Source organism: Nelumbo lutea, chromosome 7 (genome assembly GCF_056320005.1).
Source record: "Nelumbo lutea isolate HS-2025 chromosome 7, American lotus-T2T, whole genome shotgun sequence".
NCBI lineage: Eukaryota > Viridiplantae > Streptophyta > Magnoliopsida > Proteales > Nelumbonaceae > Nelumbo > Nelumbo lutea.
In genome coordinates this window covers 25,905,063-25,923,507 of record NC_142690.1, presented here as the reverse complement: position 1 = coordinate 25,923,507, position 18,445 = coordinate 25,905,063, and the positions used below count along the sequence as shown (strand labels likewise).

Sequence of the window (18,445 nt, the reverse complement as noted above, 5' to 3'; positions counted from 1 at the left end):
CACATTAACTGGGACATGTGTCACACAGCTATTACGTGCTCACTTATCATGCTTATCTAACATGCCTACTACATCCAGACCCGTTTGTTATCACCTTGGTTGATGACTAATTGATAATGTGAACTGTGGTATTTACTGATTCTACCTAAAAATTATTGGATAAAATTTTCCTTTCATCATGCTTCTTGTAATTTAACAATAGTCTGATTCTTCCTTTTAGCATTTCTATTTTGTTGTAGAATATATCTGATAGTCAATTTTCTTCCGATCCCTAAATGTTTGCAATGTTAGCAAAACTCCTATGAAGTAAATTCTCCTCCACGATCAATTTGTAAAACCTTCAGCTTATGCCCACTTTGTCCTTCCACTAATGCTTTGAATTGGGTAAACACTAAAGAGTCTTTAGACTTCTGTTCAACAAAATATACTCACATCATCTTGAGTGAAATCATCAACAAAGTGTCTTGCATTTAATTCTCCACACTCTCCAACTCCCCACTTTCTTGTTTATTTCTTCACATTCATAATTGATTCTCATAAATTACAAATTAATCTACAACAGACTAGAGGAAATTACAAGAACAACTTGTGTTAATGTGCAAAGTACTACGGGGAAATAAGGCAATTGATGGGTGACATTCATTTTAGGAAGCATCCTTATTCATGGTAAAATATGTTTGTCAGGAAGGTTTATGGGAGTCCGGATTTACTCCTCACAAAGCGCAACTCATAGATGGAATATTTTTCAATGAATGGATTGAATGTGTAAGCAAAAATCAAAATGGAAAAATAAAGGGAATAATGCGGAGTCTGCGGAGGGATAGGTATTTGCAGCCTTACCCCAATACATATAAAAAGGCTGTTTCTAAGAACTCTGGTCATTTTATACATACAACGAGGTTGTTTCGATTTTTTATGCCTAAAAAATGTTTAAGAAGAATATACCCCTCATATATTGAGTCCCACTCATGGCCCACCAATTGAAAAGTGAATGTCTGAGTTGGTAAGGCCTGAGGTAAACAAGGTAATCAATAAGCTTGAGTTTGGCACAATGAGGTTGGGGCTCTATTTGAGTTCGGATCTGCTCCTCACAGTGTGCATCTCACATCGACCTCAGCACGTTTTAGCTGTGTGAGGAACAGATTCGATCTTGGCTCAATAGGTCACAAATCACCATAGTCATTTACAGGTTCACTTTGGAATTAATTCCCATCAAATGACTCGAATTATCGATTAATAGGAGGTCCAATTAGTATTCATTTTACATGCATTAAAAATGTATAAAATTCTAAAAACGAAGGTTTGGTCAGTAATGAAGTTACGAGGTCATTTTTAAGTATTTTAAATCATAGACAGATATATTTATTCTTTTTCGTATAGAAATCTAGGCCATGTTCACTATTCTGGCCTCATTCTTTAATTCTAGTTCATTTTAAGCAAGAATGTTAGAGTGTTTGTTTACAAAATTCTTGCCACGGGCCACATTTTTTTTTGAATTAAAAATTAGCCCATAGCACAAAAATTGAATAGCCTACAATATGAAAAATAATCATGCCCCATCTTGCTCATTTTCATTATTTGAGGAAAATGCTGCCACAAATGTTTACTTTTGTGAAAGTACTTTTATTAAAGCATTTTTAGAAAATTATTTTTACAAAAGCACTTTTATGCACAAGAACACTTTGCCCATTGGTTAGTAAACATCTATGCCAACAGTTTTGGAGACTTAGAGGCCAGGGTTTATGAATACTGACAGTTTTTTTTTTTTTTAATGAAAATGAGCAATATAGGACACTTGTCAGTTTGAAAAGAATTCATTTTTAGAAAAAAAATATTTGGTTCATAACAATATTTCCTCATTCTTCCTATTTTTATATATTCTTTTTTATTTTAGAATTTCATATATTATATAAAAATGAGAAAGAATGAAAATTCAACCAAACATGGCTAATACCGCTAGTCGCTGTTCATCGATAGTGTGAAACCCATCTTCTCTATTTTGCCATTCTATCCAAACCACACTGTGATCGTGGTTTGGAAATATCATAGATTCCGAAGTCAGTTGGTGGTTTGTATCATTGGCTCTGGAAATATTTTCCTGGGTTGGGGTTTATACCACAGAAATAATGTTGAAACTGGTCTGTATATTAGTTTTTTATTTTATACTTCCAGGATTTATTTATAATTTTCAACTCTATTATCCTGTTCATAAAAGAAAAAGCTTATGCCAAGCCAGTCCCGAGGACCAACAACAGTAGTTAGATTCATTGAAGGGCCAGGTTCAGGAGGCCTTGCTTCAGTTTAGACTTCTAACAAGGCCCAAAATGATATAAGTAGTCCACTTAGCCTGGTCTCTCTCCTAATCTCGGGACTTAGTTGCATCTTATCAATCACCAACATACCAGATTTCCTTTAACCCACTCTCTACCCGCTTTGAATTGCAGTCATACATCGTCATCTTGTATTGTAAGATCTGCGGCTGCAGTTTATTGTGGATGGGTGAGAGTAGAGAAAGTGAGCAGAAAATCTGGATTCAAACACCAACGATGTTCCATATATGTGACTGGATGAGTGTGACTATCAATGTGTTGTGGTCAGAAATTTCGACTCCATGGAGCTGTTGTAACTAATAGCCTTCTCTTACAAGAAAGAAGGAGATGTATGCAAAAGCACTTAATTTTTCTTGTTATTGGTGGTACACAAATCTCTTTAAAGACCGACAAATCCCTTTCTCCCTCTCACACACACAACTAAATGTCACTGTGGATAGGCAGCCCACCAATGCGAGATCTGGGGAGGGACATATGTACGCAACCTTACTCCTCAACATACAGTTTTTAAGTTAGGCTCGGTTTGGAAGGGGTACAAGTATAAATATGTAGAGTAAAAAACTTTGTATTTTGTATTATTTTATATATATTTGTAATGAATATGGAGCTTTTTTAAACACAGGAATTCACTTCATAATTTGATCTTGCCCAAATTCATTTAAAGCTTTGAATTGTAAAAGAGATCTAGACTCGACCTAGACTGGCCAGTTGTGTGGTTAGTTCTGAGAACCAACGGCGGATCAACCAGCCTTGAAGTCTGTTTGGAGGATCACTGGCTTCAATGGGCTAAATTACGAACTGAGCATTTTTGTTTTAATTCAAACGGCCGGTACTCATCTATTTGAATTGAACGATCAAAATGTGCAGTACAGCCACAAAAAGACAGCCCATTGGTTTAGTCTAGTCATGAGGTATTGTTTGCATTTGAAACCATAGAAAAAATAAAAAGAGGGTAGGTACCATCTAAGACATGTAATAATGTAGATCAAGACAGCTAATAACTTAAGCTGGTTAAGAAGGTCAAAGCTAAGCTTTTTCTTTTCTTCGGAATAGCCCATGACACCGTGGGCCCAGAAACTGTTATTTGGAATTTTTCTCATGTTTCGACTGTTCGAGCTGTATACCAGGGAAGGGTTAATGATGAAGCTGATCTATTGACAGGAAGAAAGCATACAGTGGGTGCTCCAATGTGCAGGATTAGGCTTTTTATACTTGAAAATTTCATATTCTGAGAATATTTCGAACATTTTTCAACTTGGGGGCATTTTTTTTTTTTTTTGATTTTGAGAGAGAAAAGTTGGTCAATGAAATTTTAATTTTTATTGATCAAGAAACCCATATTGTTTTTTTAAATTTATATGGAGAGTAGAGAAAGTTTATCTTGCTAACTAGTTGTATAAGGGAAAAAGCTGTCAATACTTAAATGAGACAAAAATACCCCTTTTAAAAAAACATAGATAAATGCATTTACTTAGATAAATCTTTCCTAAGAAATATTTTTCTGAATAAATATACTTATCTAAATAAATAACTTACCAAAAACAAACGAGACCTTGGTAGCCCTCATACTATTACGAGTATTATGGTACCTAGTTTATTTGAGACAACTGATTGAACATCTTTTCCAACTGAACCACAGATATTTTAGATTGTAGGGGATCTTCTTGACCAGAAAAAAAACTATGGTTTTTAACAATCTTCACTTTTTGACCATTTAAAAATGAGTATTCAATCATGTAGTTGGTAATTTGGTCACATCCAAAATGAATATTGTTATTGTATGAATTACAAATGATTTATAAAATTACAGTTCTGTATTAATTAATATACATACAATGTTAAAAGAGTGTTACAAGTTTAAATTTTTAATGGAAAAATCAAACACTTAAAAATAGTTTGAGATTTTATCTCCAAATACATTTTTATTTACTTCCCTTCAATATTTCTTTAACCAAAACCAGCCTTATCTAATTTATTTCTTTGTTTATCTTGTATATAAAATGTGATTTTGAGATCCAACTATCTCCCACAAGTTAATTTTCAACTCATACATTGCTTGCAAATTCAGGAATCATCTTACAGCACGTAACTGTAAATTATAAATTATCCCCCGCACCCAGCTGTTAAGAACTAACTACCCCGCTGACGCTGACGAATAAAATATATATTAAAGTTGCTGTTTGGATTTGGGAATACAAAAAAAAACCGTGTGGTTCATCTTTCATCCTTCCAATGGATGTGTATATATTAATAAATAAAATGAGTAGGGGGTTGAGCTAGTCAGTATATTTCGTCACCGAAACTGTAATCTTATTATATAAATCAAAACTATTCTGATTTCTTAACATGTTTGATACAAGGGCGCCTACGACTGAAATTATATTAATTAGATTGGATAAGAAACCTCTGAAACTGATGCAAATTCCGCGTCACATTGACCAAAGCTTGAAGAAAAATGAAAACCACAGTCGACATATATGGCTGAAACCACGGCGAAGGACGTACGAACGTACAACAACAAGGGATGCACCTTGTCAAGGCCAAGGAGCTGGTCTATAAAAAACCTCCCACGTAAACATTTTCAAGCACCAACAATCCTCTCAACTCATAACCAGAGAATAGCTAGCCTCGCAATCCTTAACCCACCAATGGCTACTCAGTCTCAAGCATCATCAGCCCTTCTTCTCTCCCTCCTGCTGCTCTCCGTAGCGGCAAGGTCCCTGGCCGCTGGCAAAGGCGGCATTGCCGTCTACTGGGGCCAAAGCGGAAAGGAGGGAACGCTGAAGCAGACTTGTGCTACGGGCAAGTACGCATACGTGAACCTCGCTTTCCTCAACAAGTTCGGCAATGGCCAGAAGCCGGAGCTCAACCTCGCCGGCCACTGCAACCCAGCCACTGGCGGCTGCGTCGGCCTTACTGAAGACATCAAGTATTGCCAAAGCAAAGGCATTAAGGTGCTGCTTTCCATTGGAGGTGGCATCGGCACCTACACTCTAAAATCCGCTCAGGATGCCAAAAACGTCGCCGACTACCTCTGGAACAACTTCCTAGGCGGCCGCTCGTCGACACGCCCACTGGGTCCAGCAGCGCTGGACGGCATAGACTTCGACATCGAGAGAGGCAGCACTCTGTACTACTATGAGCTGGCCAGGTACCTCTCGGTCTACAGTAAGCCAAACAAGAAGGTGTACCTGGCCGCGGCTCCGCAGTGCCCATTCCCAGATAGGTATCTCGGCCGTGCCCTCAACTCCGGGCTGTTCGATTATGTTTGGATCCAATTCTATAACAATGCCCCTTGCCAATACACCACAGGGAATGTTTCAAAGCTATTGAGTTCTTGGACCAAATGGACGTCGTCAATCCATGCCACTAAGTTCTTCTTGGGACTACCTGCCTCTCCCCAAGCAGCTGGAAGTGGTTATATCCCCACAAATGTGCTCATCCATCAAATCCTGCCCAAAATCAAGGCTTCTCCCAAGTATGGCGGTGTCATGCTGTGGAATAAATACTTAGATGACAAGAACGGATACAGTAACACTATTAAGGCTTACGTTTAAATTGGGAATAGTAATTTGCTCATGATCAGCTGAATAAATCCGAATATGTATTGCTCATGTAATAAATAAACAACTTCAATTATCAGGGTTGTTAACTTAGAAATAAATTTCACTTTATTAATTGTCATGTAACAATTAACAAATATGTGTGGGATAATCACTCTCTCTCTCTCTCTCTCTCTCTCTCTCTCTGCTGTCTATATGCAGAGCTAACTACAACTGACCTAGCTTCTTTCTACTGGTTAGGAATTTCAGGAAGAACTAGCAAGACAGTCAGTCACAGTCACCGTATTCTTAGTCTCACCTTTAAGAATAGAGCCTCCCAACAAATTTATTTTCAACACCGAATCGTCAACACACAAAAAGGAAAAAAATTCGGTCAGATAATCCATCTTCAATATGTTTTCATTTAATAAGTTTTAAAGTAAACAATTCAGCATTTTAGTATATTGCTAAAACCTCCACGGAAAGTTATGACCGTTTAATTTGTCCCTCAAATTTGGTAATTGAAATCAAACTCCCCTAAATTTTTTGGACGCAGTTGCAAGTAGACCCCTTATGTTAGAATCCTCTAACAAAAAAAAATAAAAATGTCCAAAATACCCATACAATTACAGTGGAAGCTAGTTTTAAAAAAAATACAAATTTTATAAACAACAAAAAAAATAAATAGAGAAAGTGAAGTTGCAGATTAACCTTTGATTGATTGATATGAAGGATTAGAAAATGATTGAATTTTTAGAAAAGAAATTGAAGGGCTTGGGCTAGTGACTCATATGAGGAGAAAAGTTGGAAAATAAACATTTTGGTCAAAGTAATTACATGGGTATTTTTGACAATTCCGTACCTATTTTTAGAGAATTCCAACAAAGGGGGTCTACTTGCAACTATGTCAAAAAGTTTTGGGGAGATGATTGCAATTATCATACTTTAGGGAAGGTTTCAGCAAGGATCAAAAAACTTCAGGAAAAGTTTCAGCAATTTATCCTTTTATATATACAAGTTCATGTCTAATATATTAAATGTACGAGTTCAATTATGCATTCAATTGCTGCACCGTTAATTAAATTTATATCTTAACCTATCATGTAAAAGATGCCTTAGTTTTTATTGGTTCATATTGCAGAATGTACTTTCATGTTTAATAAAGTATGCTTTTTATGTTTAATAGTCTTTGCCTCCACCCTCTCTCTCTCTCTCATGGCAAATCTCAATGTAGATCCCCCCATGGAGAAGCCTTCGTTTGTCTCGATTCTCTTGAAACTCTCTCCTCTTGCAAAGTGATAGTTGCAGTTTCTTATTGTGATCACTGCAACCCTAAAGTGGATCATGCATGGTCGACTTCTCTAGAGGAATTGGAAGTGCTTATATGCAAATCGTTTTCCCTAAGGAATGAAATATGGGGCACAACATTGGATTCTAAGCATATTTTGATTCATTTTGCGGAAGAGAGTGACTATTTAATTTAAAACAATGTCTATGAGAAGCTTTCAAAGGTACAATCTTTTATATTACTTGTTCAATTATTTAAATGGGTCACAATTTCAATCAAAGTTGGGAATCTTCCATTGTTTTGTAGGGGTGGATTTTAGCTGAGCCGAGCCGAATAGTGTGAGGCTCGAGCTAGAACATGGAGCTTGAGTTCGGTTAAAGTCAAAAAGTTATAAACTCAAATTCGGCTCGCAAGTCTCATGAACCGAACTTTATTAGGCTCAAGCTCGGTTCATTTATTAATCAAGTCTGTAAATTGAGCTCGAACTCAACTCGAAACTTGGTTAAAATTGAGATGAACTAAGCTTTTCATGAACCGAGCTCAAGTAGTTCATGAAGAGCTCATCTCATGGCCACCCCTATTATTCTGTATTACTTTTCCATATCTAGCTATTAATTTTTGTGGAAGGTATACTTAGATATCGATTGCTCAGGAAGTCAGACTAGTTTTGAAGTTCGATCAATCCACTATAACACTATCAAAAATTATGTAGAGCACCTTATTCTAAAGTCTACTACAAAATTGGCTATACTACGAGGGAGTGTAGGAAAAACAAAGAGAAAAGGCTAAGGTTCCTTGGGTTGAATTGTTGCAATGCTGCAAATTGGGTCAGATACGCTCAGGTCTCAAAGCAACAAGTGACTAAATCTGAGGATGACACAAATTGTATTTGACAAAATGCTCACCTGATGCATAAAAAGGAGTTGGAAGATCAAGCAAAGGAAAATCATGAAAAACAAAGTAACATAAGAACGCAAGAGGTGATGAAAGAACCACATGAAGGTAAGAGTACCCAACCAAATGTTTTTCTATAGCCCAAGAAAGCTCAATGGAAAAAACATCGTTACAGGAGGCATCCTAAAAATGCATTGGTGAAAGGCCGAAATTTCCTTGGCCTATTGCAAATCAATGGTGTTTGGATGATATAGATATTGGAATCAATGAAAACTTGCAACAACTTTTTAATACATCTTGTCGATATAGAGCTCGATCAACTGCTCAAGGTGTTCCTAAAGCAAGAGATGAAATGAAATCTGGTCGTGTAGCTACTTAGAAGAAATGTGAGTACGTCGGTGGGAACCTGATCAAAGGGGAGAATGATTCAAATTAAGAATGGGTGAGGGTGATAATGAAAAACAATAGGAAGAAAAAGAATTCTAAGAAGGTCTAGGTAGGGGTGGGCATTGTTCGGTTAGAATTGAGAAACTGAACTAAATGTTTCGGTTTTAATTTCTTTGGTTCGGTTATTTTGGTTTTCAATTTTTTTGGTTAATTCGATTTTATAAAAGTTTGGTTTTGGTTTTAGTTTTTAGGATTAGAAATTCGGTTAACCAAAAAGACTCTATTAATTAAACTTTATTATATATAATTTGATATAATATATATATATATATATATTATAATATATTATTTCACCAATATATAATGTGTATTAGTAATATCAATGAAATTTGATTTTAAATGAAACCAAACTTAAAATTTTCTTTTTGGTTCAGTTTTATGTTTTAAAAGTTTGGTTTATTCGATTCAGTTTTTAACCAAACAAATCAAATGCTCATCCCTAGGTCCAAGCGACAACAACCAAATGTTATTTCGTAGATTCTTTAGAATAAAATAAAGTTTATGTCACCATTGGTATTCTTCCTAAGTATTTGTTTTTTTTTTTTTGTCTTTTTTGGATTTTTTATCGAGCTTTGACTCCTAATTTTTTTTGAGGGTAAGTCTCACACCCTCTCCCCTCCCGCCCTCATTTTTTATCCTGAATAAACCTTTTTTTTTCTTAAAAAATAAAGGTTAGGTACACCATATACATACTATATATCCACAATGTTGTTATGTTCATGAACTATACTCAAATATACATATATATATATATATATATATATATATATATATATATATATATATAGTTAAAGTTTATTAACTTTTCCCTATTTTTCGAAGTCCAAATTACTTGCATATTATATACTTTTTTCTCAATAGTTTGGTTTGAAACTTTTTCAATTTAAATTATTTTCTTTTAAAAAATATTAATAGGCATATTACATGGAAACTTATAACCCTGGTCCATATCCCTTTGTTGAGATTCATTTACATCTACTACACTTGTCTATTACAATGAATTCTGAGGCTCGTAAGTATTAGTATTTTGGTAGTTAAATGGCCAATCTAAGGTGGTGTTTGGAATCAACGTCATTTTTTTGAGAAAACAGCACCATGTAGGCACTACATCAGAAATAGTGGTGTTTCAAAAAATGACCTCCTATTTGGTACCATTTTTCCATAAAAAAAGATTGCTTCAACACACCTTGGAAATCGGGAAAGTGTGATCTGAAGTAATGCCAAATTTGATATTTTCTCAGAAACACAGCCCATTGTTGCTAGCGGTGCAATGATGTGGCATCATCTTGGATGTTGGATAATATGACCAATGCTAAAAACGATTCTACAGCACTAGTACCAAACAAAACCAATGTTGTTTTTCCAAAAAACAGCCTATGTGGTAGCACCACGTCCAAACAAAAAATAATCACCATTTTTATGAGAAAACGGTATTGTGATCCCAGCACCAATGCCAAACACCTACTAAATTGATAGAATGGGATAGCTTTTACACTGAATGATGATCCCCGCCCCATAAAGGGCAAATTTTCCCCTCTAATCAAACCATCTATCTCATGTTTCTAAGAAAGATCAACTGGAATAAAAAATCAAGACATGCTACATTTGGCTACATGAAAGAAAATAAAAAACTTATGTCCAAACATTACTAGTAATGCCCAAGTCAAATGGTAAAGGAAAAGGAGGGAAGAGGTGAAGGGGAAACCATTTGATAATGTTGGGATTCACATTTGAATAGTGTATGAATAAAGAGAGTCCAACATTGATCTTGTTGACTACGGGTGCAAGTCAAACAAATTGCCCTGGGCTTAAGAATAACCCAGGCCGAACCCTAAGAATTGGACCTGAAAGATGAACGTGGGTTGGGCCCAAGGTCAAGCCCAAATTGTTCATTCGATGCCTAACCCCCAACAAAATTTAAATCATTTAGGTTGGTTTGGGCCCGGGTCACTTTAACGTCACTATTGACCAACTTGATAGTGGTCTCCCCCTGCACCCCTTGATAGTGGAGGTGCTAAATCACTTTAACGTCACTATTGACCAACTTCATCCCAACGTCATTCGAAACATGGTTGGGACTATATCTTTGTGTTACGAGTACTGTCTCCCTTTAGATTTTGATATTTTTGCATCTAACCTCTGTATAAAGAATGTTGCTCCTGGGATTCCTCCGGAGAGGCGTTTTTATTACCTCTCCCCCCGTTGGAGGGGCGCTGTCCAGGACCCCGGGACCGAACTGGACCCTGAGACTCAGAAAACGATGTTGTCCTGGGCGTTGGTAGGCTTCCATTGCTCAGACTACTTAGCCGAGGAGAAACTCATGCAGGCAGGCTTGAGCCCGGGTAGGTCGATCTTTTAGGTCGCGTAGTGCCTTGCGAGTTGTGTACACATGCATTGTCTATTATCGGACTAATACCTTGTGGTCTTGTGGCAGCCATCATGTCTAGTGCTTATTCACGCCGCCTTCTCTCGAGCAGCTAGAGACGCCAAGCGAAGAGGACGTGCCCTGACCGAACCCCGCCTTCAGGGAGCATTGAGTTCAGGTCTGCCGAATCGGTCCTTCCCTCTCCTTCGCCCGAAGTTCCGATGCCCCCCCCCCTGAGGAGACTAGTGGGGCTAACCCTGGGGGGAGCGAACTCCCTCAGTCGGGGGAGGCATCCTACAACCCCTTCAGCCCCGTCCTTACCCCCAATTCCCAGTGGGGAACTAGGAAGGGGTGAATGACTATCTGGTGGCCCGTTGGAGGAGCCGGAAAGCGGTTACAAATGAGGAAATCGCTCAGTGGGGGAACATGGAGCTCGGGGATTTATCCGTGTTCGCCTCTGCTCACTGTATGGTGGTAAGTGACCTTTTCTCTTCTCTTGTTTTACCCCTTTTCCGCTGTCTTCTGATCTTTCTTTCTTGCCGACAGGTGAATTCTATCATTCATGCCATGGCTCTCCAGACGCACATCCATCGCGTCAACGCTCTCGACCAGTGCACCACCAACCAGAGGCTCCAAGGCGAGCTCGACCGGGTCCGGGGCGAGCTCCAGCACACCCGCAAGGGGAGCAAGTCTCAGGAACTGCTTGTCCATGACTAGGAAGCTCAAATCGCTCGGATTACTGAAGAGAGCGCACGCTACAGGGAGGAGTCATCGAGGATGGCCGGGGAGAGGGAGCTTTTCTGGCAGCAGGTGTGGGACTTGGAGTCCACTCTTCTGAACTAGACCCGAAACTTCGATTAGATGGTGGAGGCTGAGCGAGAGAAAGCGGTCTGAGATTTTAAAGACTCCCAGGAATTTCATGACCTCCAGGCGGAGTATGGTTCGGGTTCATACCGCTCGGGGTTTAAGCTTTGTCGGTGGCTGGTTCGAAAGAATTTTTTCGGGCTCAACCTCAACGGCATTACTATGAAGGGTCTGTCTCCTGAGACAGCGGACCCGGCGGATGAAGAGGAGTCCGATTCTCCAGAGGAAGAGGAGGTGGATTCTTGAGGTGGTGTTTCTCTGGGCTTCTGTGGCTTTCGTGTGCCATAAACCCGGTCTTTCACAAGTTTTTCAATTGGGCGGTTGTGCCCTATGGTGATGGAACCTTGCCCGAGCTTGTTTAGCTTGGTTATTGTACTTGTCATTCATTTTTCATCATTTTTTTTGAATGAATGAAAGTTTCTTCCTTCTGAGTATGAAGGATTTTACTTTTACTAAAACAATCTCATCACTTGAACTGTTGAAGTTGCATACCTGAAGTAGGGCTCTTAGGTAGGCATTATTCCGATTTGTCACGTTTAAGGCCCGCGTGCTATATCACGGAGTGATTGCAACGTATGCCCATACTAAGTGTCGGTTGGATTTTTCTCAGTTTGACCAATGTATTGGGACAAACTATGTTTCGCGGGGTTTATACCCAAACTACTTACGCTTTTAACTTTTTCATGCCTTTGCCATTGTCATTTCACATCGAAGTCTTTGTCAGCTTAGTGTTCTGGCCCTTAGGCTTTGGGAGGGACCGTAGTCCGCTCTTGGATTTTTCCTAGGCCGAAGTGGCAACTGGGGTCTTCTTGTGTTGAGGTCATGTTAGCTCAGTATTCTGGCCCTTAGGCTTTGGGAGGGACCATAGTCCACTCCTGGATTTCTCTCAGGCCGAAGTGGCAACTGGGGTCTTCTTGTGCTGAGGTCATGTTAGCTCGGTATTCTAGCCCTTAGGCTTTGGGAGGGACCGTAGTCCACTCCTGGATTTTTATAGGTAATATTGCCTCAGGTTGACAATATTCCATGCCCGAGGTACTTGTTTCCCTTCGAGGGTTTCGAGTTCATATGTTCCTTCCCCGAGCACTCGTTTCACTCGGTAAGGACCTTCCCAGTTGGACCCGAACTTGCCAGCACCGGACTCAGGCACCATAACTTTTCGAAGGGCCAAGTTGCCAACACGAAGGTTTCGCCTCTTGACCCTAGTGTTATAGTACTGAGCTACTCTCTACTGGTAGGCTGTGGTCCTAATGTATGCAAGGTCCCTCACCTCGTCGAGTAGGTCGAGGTTGGTGCGTAGCTCATCTTCGTTTGTCTGATCACTATATGCTTCCAGGCGTAACGCAGGTACTTTGATCTCTACGGGAATCGCCGCTTCAGTACCATAGGTGAGATTGAAGGGTGTTTCTCCCGTGGTGGTCTTCTCTGTGGTTCGGTAGGCCCATAAGACACTGGGTAGTTCATCCGCCCACAATCCTTTAGCTCGGTCCAGCCGTGCTTTTAGTCCGTGGAGGATGGCTCTGTTTGTGACTTCTGCCTGACCGTTTGCTTGAGGGTGCGTGACTGAAGTGAAGTTCTGTTGGATCCCCATGTCTCTACACCAATCTTGAAATTTGATGTGTTAGAACTGTTTGCATTGTCAGAAATCAATACCCGAGGTAGTCCGAAACGGCATACGATGCTCTTCCAAAAGAAGTTTTGGACATTTCGGGCTATGATCGTTACGAGGGGCTCGACTTCTTCCCACTTGGTAAAATAGTCCACCGCCACTACTAAGAACTTTCTTCCTCCCGTTTCTGGCGGAAATGGCCCGAGTAGGTCGATGCCCCACTGTGTGAAGGGCTACGGGCTGGTGAGATACTTGAGGTCGGCAGCGGGTTGGTGGTGAATGTTGGCATGTCTCCGACATTTGTCGCATTTTCTAACGAGTTCAATGGCGTCTGCCTTCATTGTTGGCCAATAATACCCTTGCCGAAGCACTTTCTAGGCAAGGGCCCTGCCACCCAAGTGTCCGCCACATAGACCCTTATGGATGCCGTGGAGTATGAGTTCGGCTTCGGTAGGTTACAAGCAACGCAGATAAGGGAGCGTGTAAGATCTCCAGACAGCCGTTCATCTATCACGACGTATTTGGTTGCCTGGCGCTGCACCCTTTTGGCTGCATTGTGATCTGTAGGGAGGTTCCCGTACAGCAAGAAGGTTGCGAGCGGGTCGACCCAGCTCAGCTCTGCTTGAACGACGGGAGCGACCTCCTCTACCCCCCTAAGAATGCTAGGCCGAGACAGGTCCTCTATGTACACGATTCTCATGGTGATGTCGCTAGTGCTGGCTAACTTGGACAGGGCGTCGGCCTGAACATTCTCCGACCTAGGGATCTGTCTGATGAAGTGTGACTGGAAGTTGAGAAGGACCTCTCTGATTTTGGCTAAGTAGGTGATCATGGTTGGCTCGCGAGCTTCGTACTCGCTGATGACTTGGTTGACCACAAGCTGGGAGTCGCTGTAGATAACCATGTGCTTGGCTTTTACTTCTCTGGCTAGGGTTAGTCCAGCTATCAACGCTTCGTATTCCGCTTCATTGTTGGATGCCTCAAACTCGAAGCGTAGCGCGTACTCCAGTTTTATGCCGCTTGGGCCATGCAGCACTATTCTGGTACCGCTGCCCTGTTGGTTCGAGGAGCCATCTACGTGAAGGATCCAGGGCTCCTCATCTCAGCTCGCGGTTGGCCAAGCTAGGAGAGGTGCCACACTGGCTACTACTACACGATCTGGGAGCTCCGGGCTCACCCGAGGGGAGAACCTCATGCTCGACCGGACTGGGAACTTCGAAGCTGAATGTGCATTCGGCTATGAAATCTGCCAAGACTTGGGCCTTAATGGCAGTTCGCGGCTTGTACTGGAGGTCGTATTCGCTGAGATCAATGGCCCACCTCGTCAACCGGCCAGAGACCTCGTGCTTAAGCAAGACTTGTCTCGAAGGTTTGTCGGTAAGGACGATAATAGTATGAGCTTGGAAGTACGGGCGGAGCTTCTGAGCTACAATTATCAATGCATATGCTAGTTTCTCCATCTTTGGGTATCTCGTTTCTGCTCCTTGCAATACCTTACTAACATAATAGATGGGTCGTTGGACCCGATCTACTTCCTTTATTAGTACCAAACTGACCACTTCGTCGCCCGTCGAGAGGTACAGTTCTAAAATGTCACCCTCCTCGGGCCGGGTTAAGGTCGGCACACTAGAGAGGTAATTCTTGAGCTCGTCAAGCATGAGTTGACAGTCCTGGGTCCACTCGAACCCTTTGCTCTTGATTGCCTTAAAGAATGGCAGACAGCGGTCCGCCGATTTGGACATGAAGCGGGCCAGGGCGGCTATGCGGCCATTCAGCCTCTGAACCTCCTTCAACTTGCGGGGTGGTCTCATGTCTAAGATGGCCTTAACCTTATCCGGGTTGGCTTCAATACCGCGCCGGTTAACGATGTATCCCAGGAATTTACCTGAGGTCACACCGAACACACACTTGTTTGGATTTAATCCCATGTTAAACTTACGCAAGATTTAAAAAACAGAATGCAAGTCTTCTATTAATTCATATGAGAATTGGGTTTTGACGACCATGTCGTCTACATAGCATTCTACTTTTTTGCTTATTAACGACGCAAACAAATTATTTACAAGTCTCTGAAAGGTTGCCCCTGCATTTTTCAACCCGAAGGGCATAACCTTGTAATAGTAGAGGCTGAATTCTGTGATGAAGGCAGTTTTTTCTTCGTCTACCGGGTCCATCTTGATCTGGTTATAGCCGCAATAGGCGTCCAAGAAACTGAGCAATTCATGCCCTGAGGTCGTGTCCACCAAACGGTCGATTCAGGGGAGCGGGAAGCAATATTTTGGGCAAGCCCGGTTCAAGTAGTTGTAGTCGACGCATATGCGCCACTTGTCATTGGCCTTCTTTACCAGGACGGGGTTGGCTATCCAGCTTGGGTATTGGACTTCTCTTATGAAGTCCGCCGCGAGGAGCTTCTCGACTTCCTCGTCGACCGCTTTCCACCGTTCCGGGGCTAGGTTGCGTTTCTTCTGTCTAACGAGCCTAACTATAGGATCAATGTTCAGCTTGTGAGTTATGAGTCCGAGGTCTATATCGGGCATTTCTGCCGTGGACCATGTAAAAATATCTAAAATTTGAAGTAAAAAACTTACCAATTCGGATCGTAGGGGCTCCTGGACAGAAGCGCCGACCTGGAGCGTCCGAGCTAGGTCTGTTGTTGAGGTCGGGACCACGACTGTTTCCTCCGTGGGCACAACTCACTCTTCGCCTTGTTCCGTGGGTCGTTCCAATTCGAGGTCATCGACCACCTTGGTTTTTCCCTTTAGGGCGGCAACGTAGCACTTGCGGGACTCGAGCTGGTCGCCCCGCGCTACTCTCACGCCGAAATCTGTTGGGAATTTCATAGCCAAGTGGTAAGTGGAGACCACCGCCCGTAGGACATGGGTGATCAGTCGACCTATTATGGCATTGAAGGGAGAGGGGGTCACTACCACCAAGAAGTTGTGTTCGAATCTGACCACACAAGGCCACGTGCCGATCTCTACAGGTACTGTTATCTTCCCAAGGGGGCGAACTTCCTCTCCGCTGAAGCCCACTAAAGGGGTGTCCGTAGGCATCAAATCACTTCTTTGCAATTGAATCTGGTCGAACGTAGCTTTAAAGAGAATGTCGGCCGAGCTGCCTGAGTCCACGAGTACACACCTGACCTCAAAGTCGTTGATCCTTAGCTTTATGATGAGTGCATCATCATGGGGGTAGTGGACCCCTCGTGCATCGTCTTCCGTGAAGAAAATGGGGTCTCCCGTCTTCGGCCGCTTTGGGAGGTTCTGCTCTTCCCGGGCGGCCTCACCAACTGACGTCCGAGCTTTTGCTGAGGTGCAACCCGCAACGATCGAACCTCCGAAGGCTGCCACTACGGTTGTTCGGCCGGCCTACTGCTGGATTCCGGAGTGTCTTTGTCGTGCTCCCCTTGCCGACCTGCTCTACTATTATTATTATTATTATTATTGTTATTATTATTATTTTGTACAAAGTTTCTCAAATATCCGCGACGGATGAGCTCCTCTATCTCGTTGCGGAGGTTCTTACAGCTTTCGGTGCTGTGACCGTGGTCTTTGTGAAAATTGCAATACAAACTCTTATTTCTTTCATTGGGGTTCCCCTTCAGACGGGGTGGCCACTTCACGTACGGGGCGTCCTTGATTGCCATCAGGATTTCGGCCCGCTTCGCGTTCAATGGGGTGTAATCAGCTCGGTCTGGTGCAGGAGCTCGTAACAATTGACCCGACTTCGCACTCCGAACTGTTTCCTTTCTTCGGGTGTCTGTTTGGCTGGATTGCTCTTCTCTTTTTCTTTTTCCTGGTGCGCCCTCCTCCTTCTGGTTGATCTTTTCTTCAGTGGCTATGAATTTATCCACAAGTTTTAGAAAATCGGTTATGGTTGCGGGTTGGTTGACGACCATGTACCACTTGAACTCCTTATGCTTCACGCCTTCTTGGCCGCTGCTAGGCGTACAACGGGATCCAGGCGCGGTATCTGCATACAAGCATCGTTGAACCGCTTGATAACTCCTGATGGACTCTCCCTCCCTTTGTGCTATGTTAAAGATGCTTTCTTCTGTTCGCGGGCACCGCTTGCTAGTGACAAAGTGCGATGTGAAGGCTTGTGCGAACTGCGCCCAACTTCTGATTGACCCGGGTGCCAAATTCCAGTACCACGTGCGGGCTGCTCCCCTAAAAGTAGTGGAGAAGGCCACGCACATGCACGACTCGCTGGCTCGCACTAGGTGCATCTGTGACTGAAAGGCGTCTACATGATCATTCGGGTCGAACGACCCGTGATACTTATCAAGAGGAGGGAGTTTGAAATCCTTGGGCATCGGGACTGCCAAAAGTTTGGGAGACAGGGAGGACGGAACTGAAAGAAGGGGAGCTTTGGCTTCAACCGAGAGTACCTCTTCTTTGCCCATGAGCTCGGGCAAATCGCAGGTGACAGACCAGTGAGCTCGGCGTTGGTGCTTCTGCTTCCTGACGGGCTCGACATTTGTGCTGCTCACTTCCGTGCTATCCAGGACTGTTCGCACTGGGGGTAGCTCGGTCCGCTGGTGATGGCTGCGGACAGAAGGAGCCCGCCTAGAGTCTGCTGCTAGGATTTCAAACCGGTTCTCTAGGACTGGGGTTCCAAGCTTCGACTGTCGGGGCGACGTAGACCTGCCCGGCCGGGGTCCTCCCTACCTGTCCGCCCGCAACAAGATCGGGCTAGCTGGTCTCTCCCGTCTACCGTGGGGGGAGGCCTGGTTTTTTGGGAGGTTTTGGGGGGCCTCTCCTCGGCCGGAGTGCTCGTTCTGGTTGCAGGATTTGGCTTGCTGCGAAGGTAGGCATTGCGGCGACAACTGAGGCTGCTGGAGCTGAGGTTGGGGTAGCTGGGGGAACTGCTGCTGGTATTGGTACTGGGAGACCTGATGCAGTACGTGTTGTTGGTAGAGTTGAAGTTGTTGGAACTGTTGCATTTGAGCTTGCATGGCCCTCATGCACTGCACCAGGTCCTCCAACTGGTTCGGGCCGGTCGCTGGGGGCACAACCGAAGGTTCAGTGAAGGTTGTCCCGACTGTAGCAGGAAGTGGGGTGATGACAGGTGCCACTGTGAGAGGCACACTTAAGCTGGGAATTCCGT

The 18,445-nt window shown here is 42.7% G+C and overlaps 1 protein-coding gene across 1 annotated transcript; it reads left to right on the top strand.

Moving 5' to 3' along the window:
• The first annotated feature begins 4,919 nt into the window (after positions 1-4,919).
• Positions 4,920-6,030, top strand: LOC148845787 (hevamine-A-like). Its single transcript, XM_088955373.1, has one exon. The coding sequence runs from the start codon at positions 4,979-4,981 to the stop codon at positions 5,885-5,887; it is 909 nt and encodes a 302-aa protein (XP_088811499.1). The 5' UTR covers positions 4,920-4,978; the 3' UTR covers positions 5,888-6,030.
• The last annotated feature ends 12,415 nt before the right edge of the window (positions 6,031-18,445 follow it).

Coding starts and splice junctions, on each gene's coding strand:
- LOC148845787 (XM_088955373.1), top strand. CDS start 4,979: ATGGCTACTCAGTCTCAAGCATCATCAGCCCTTCTTCTCTCCCTCCTG.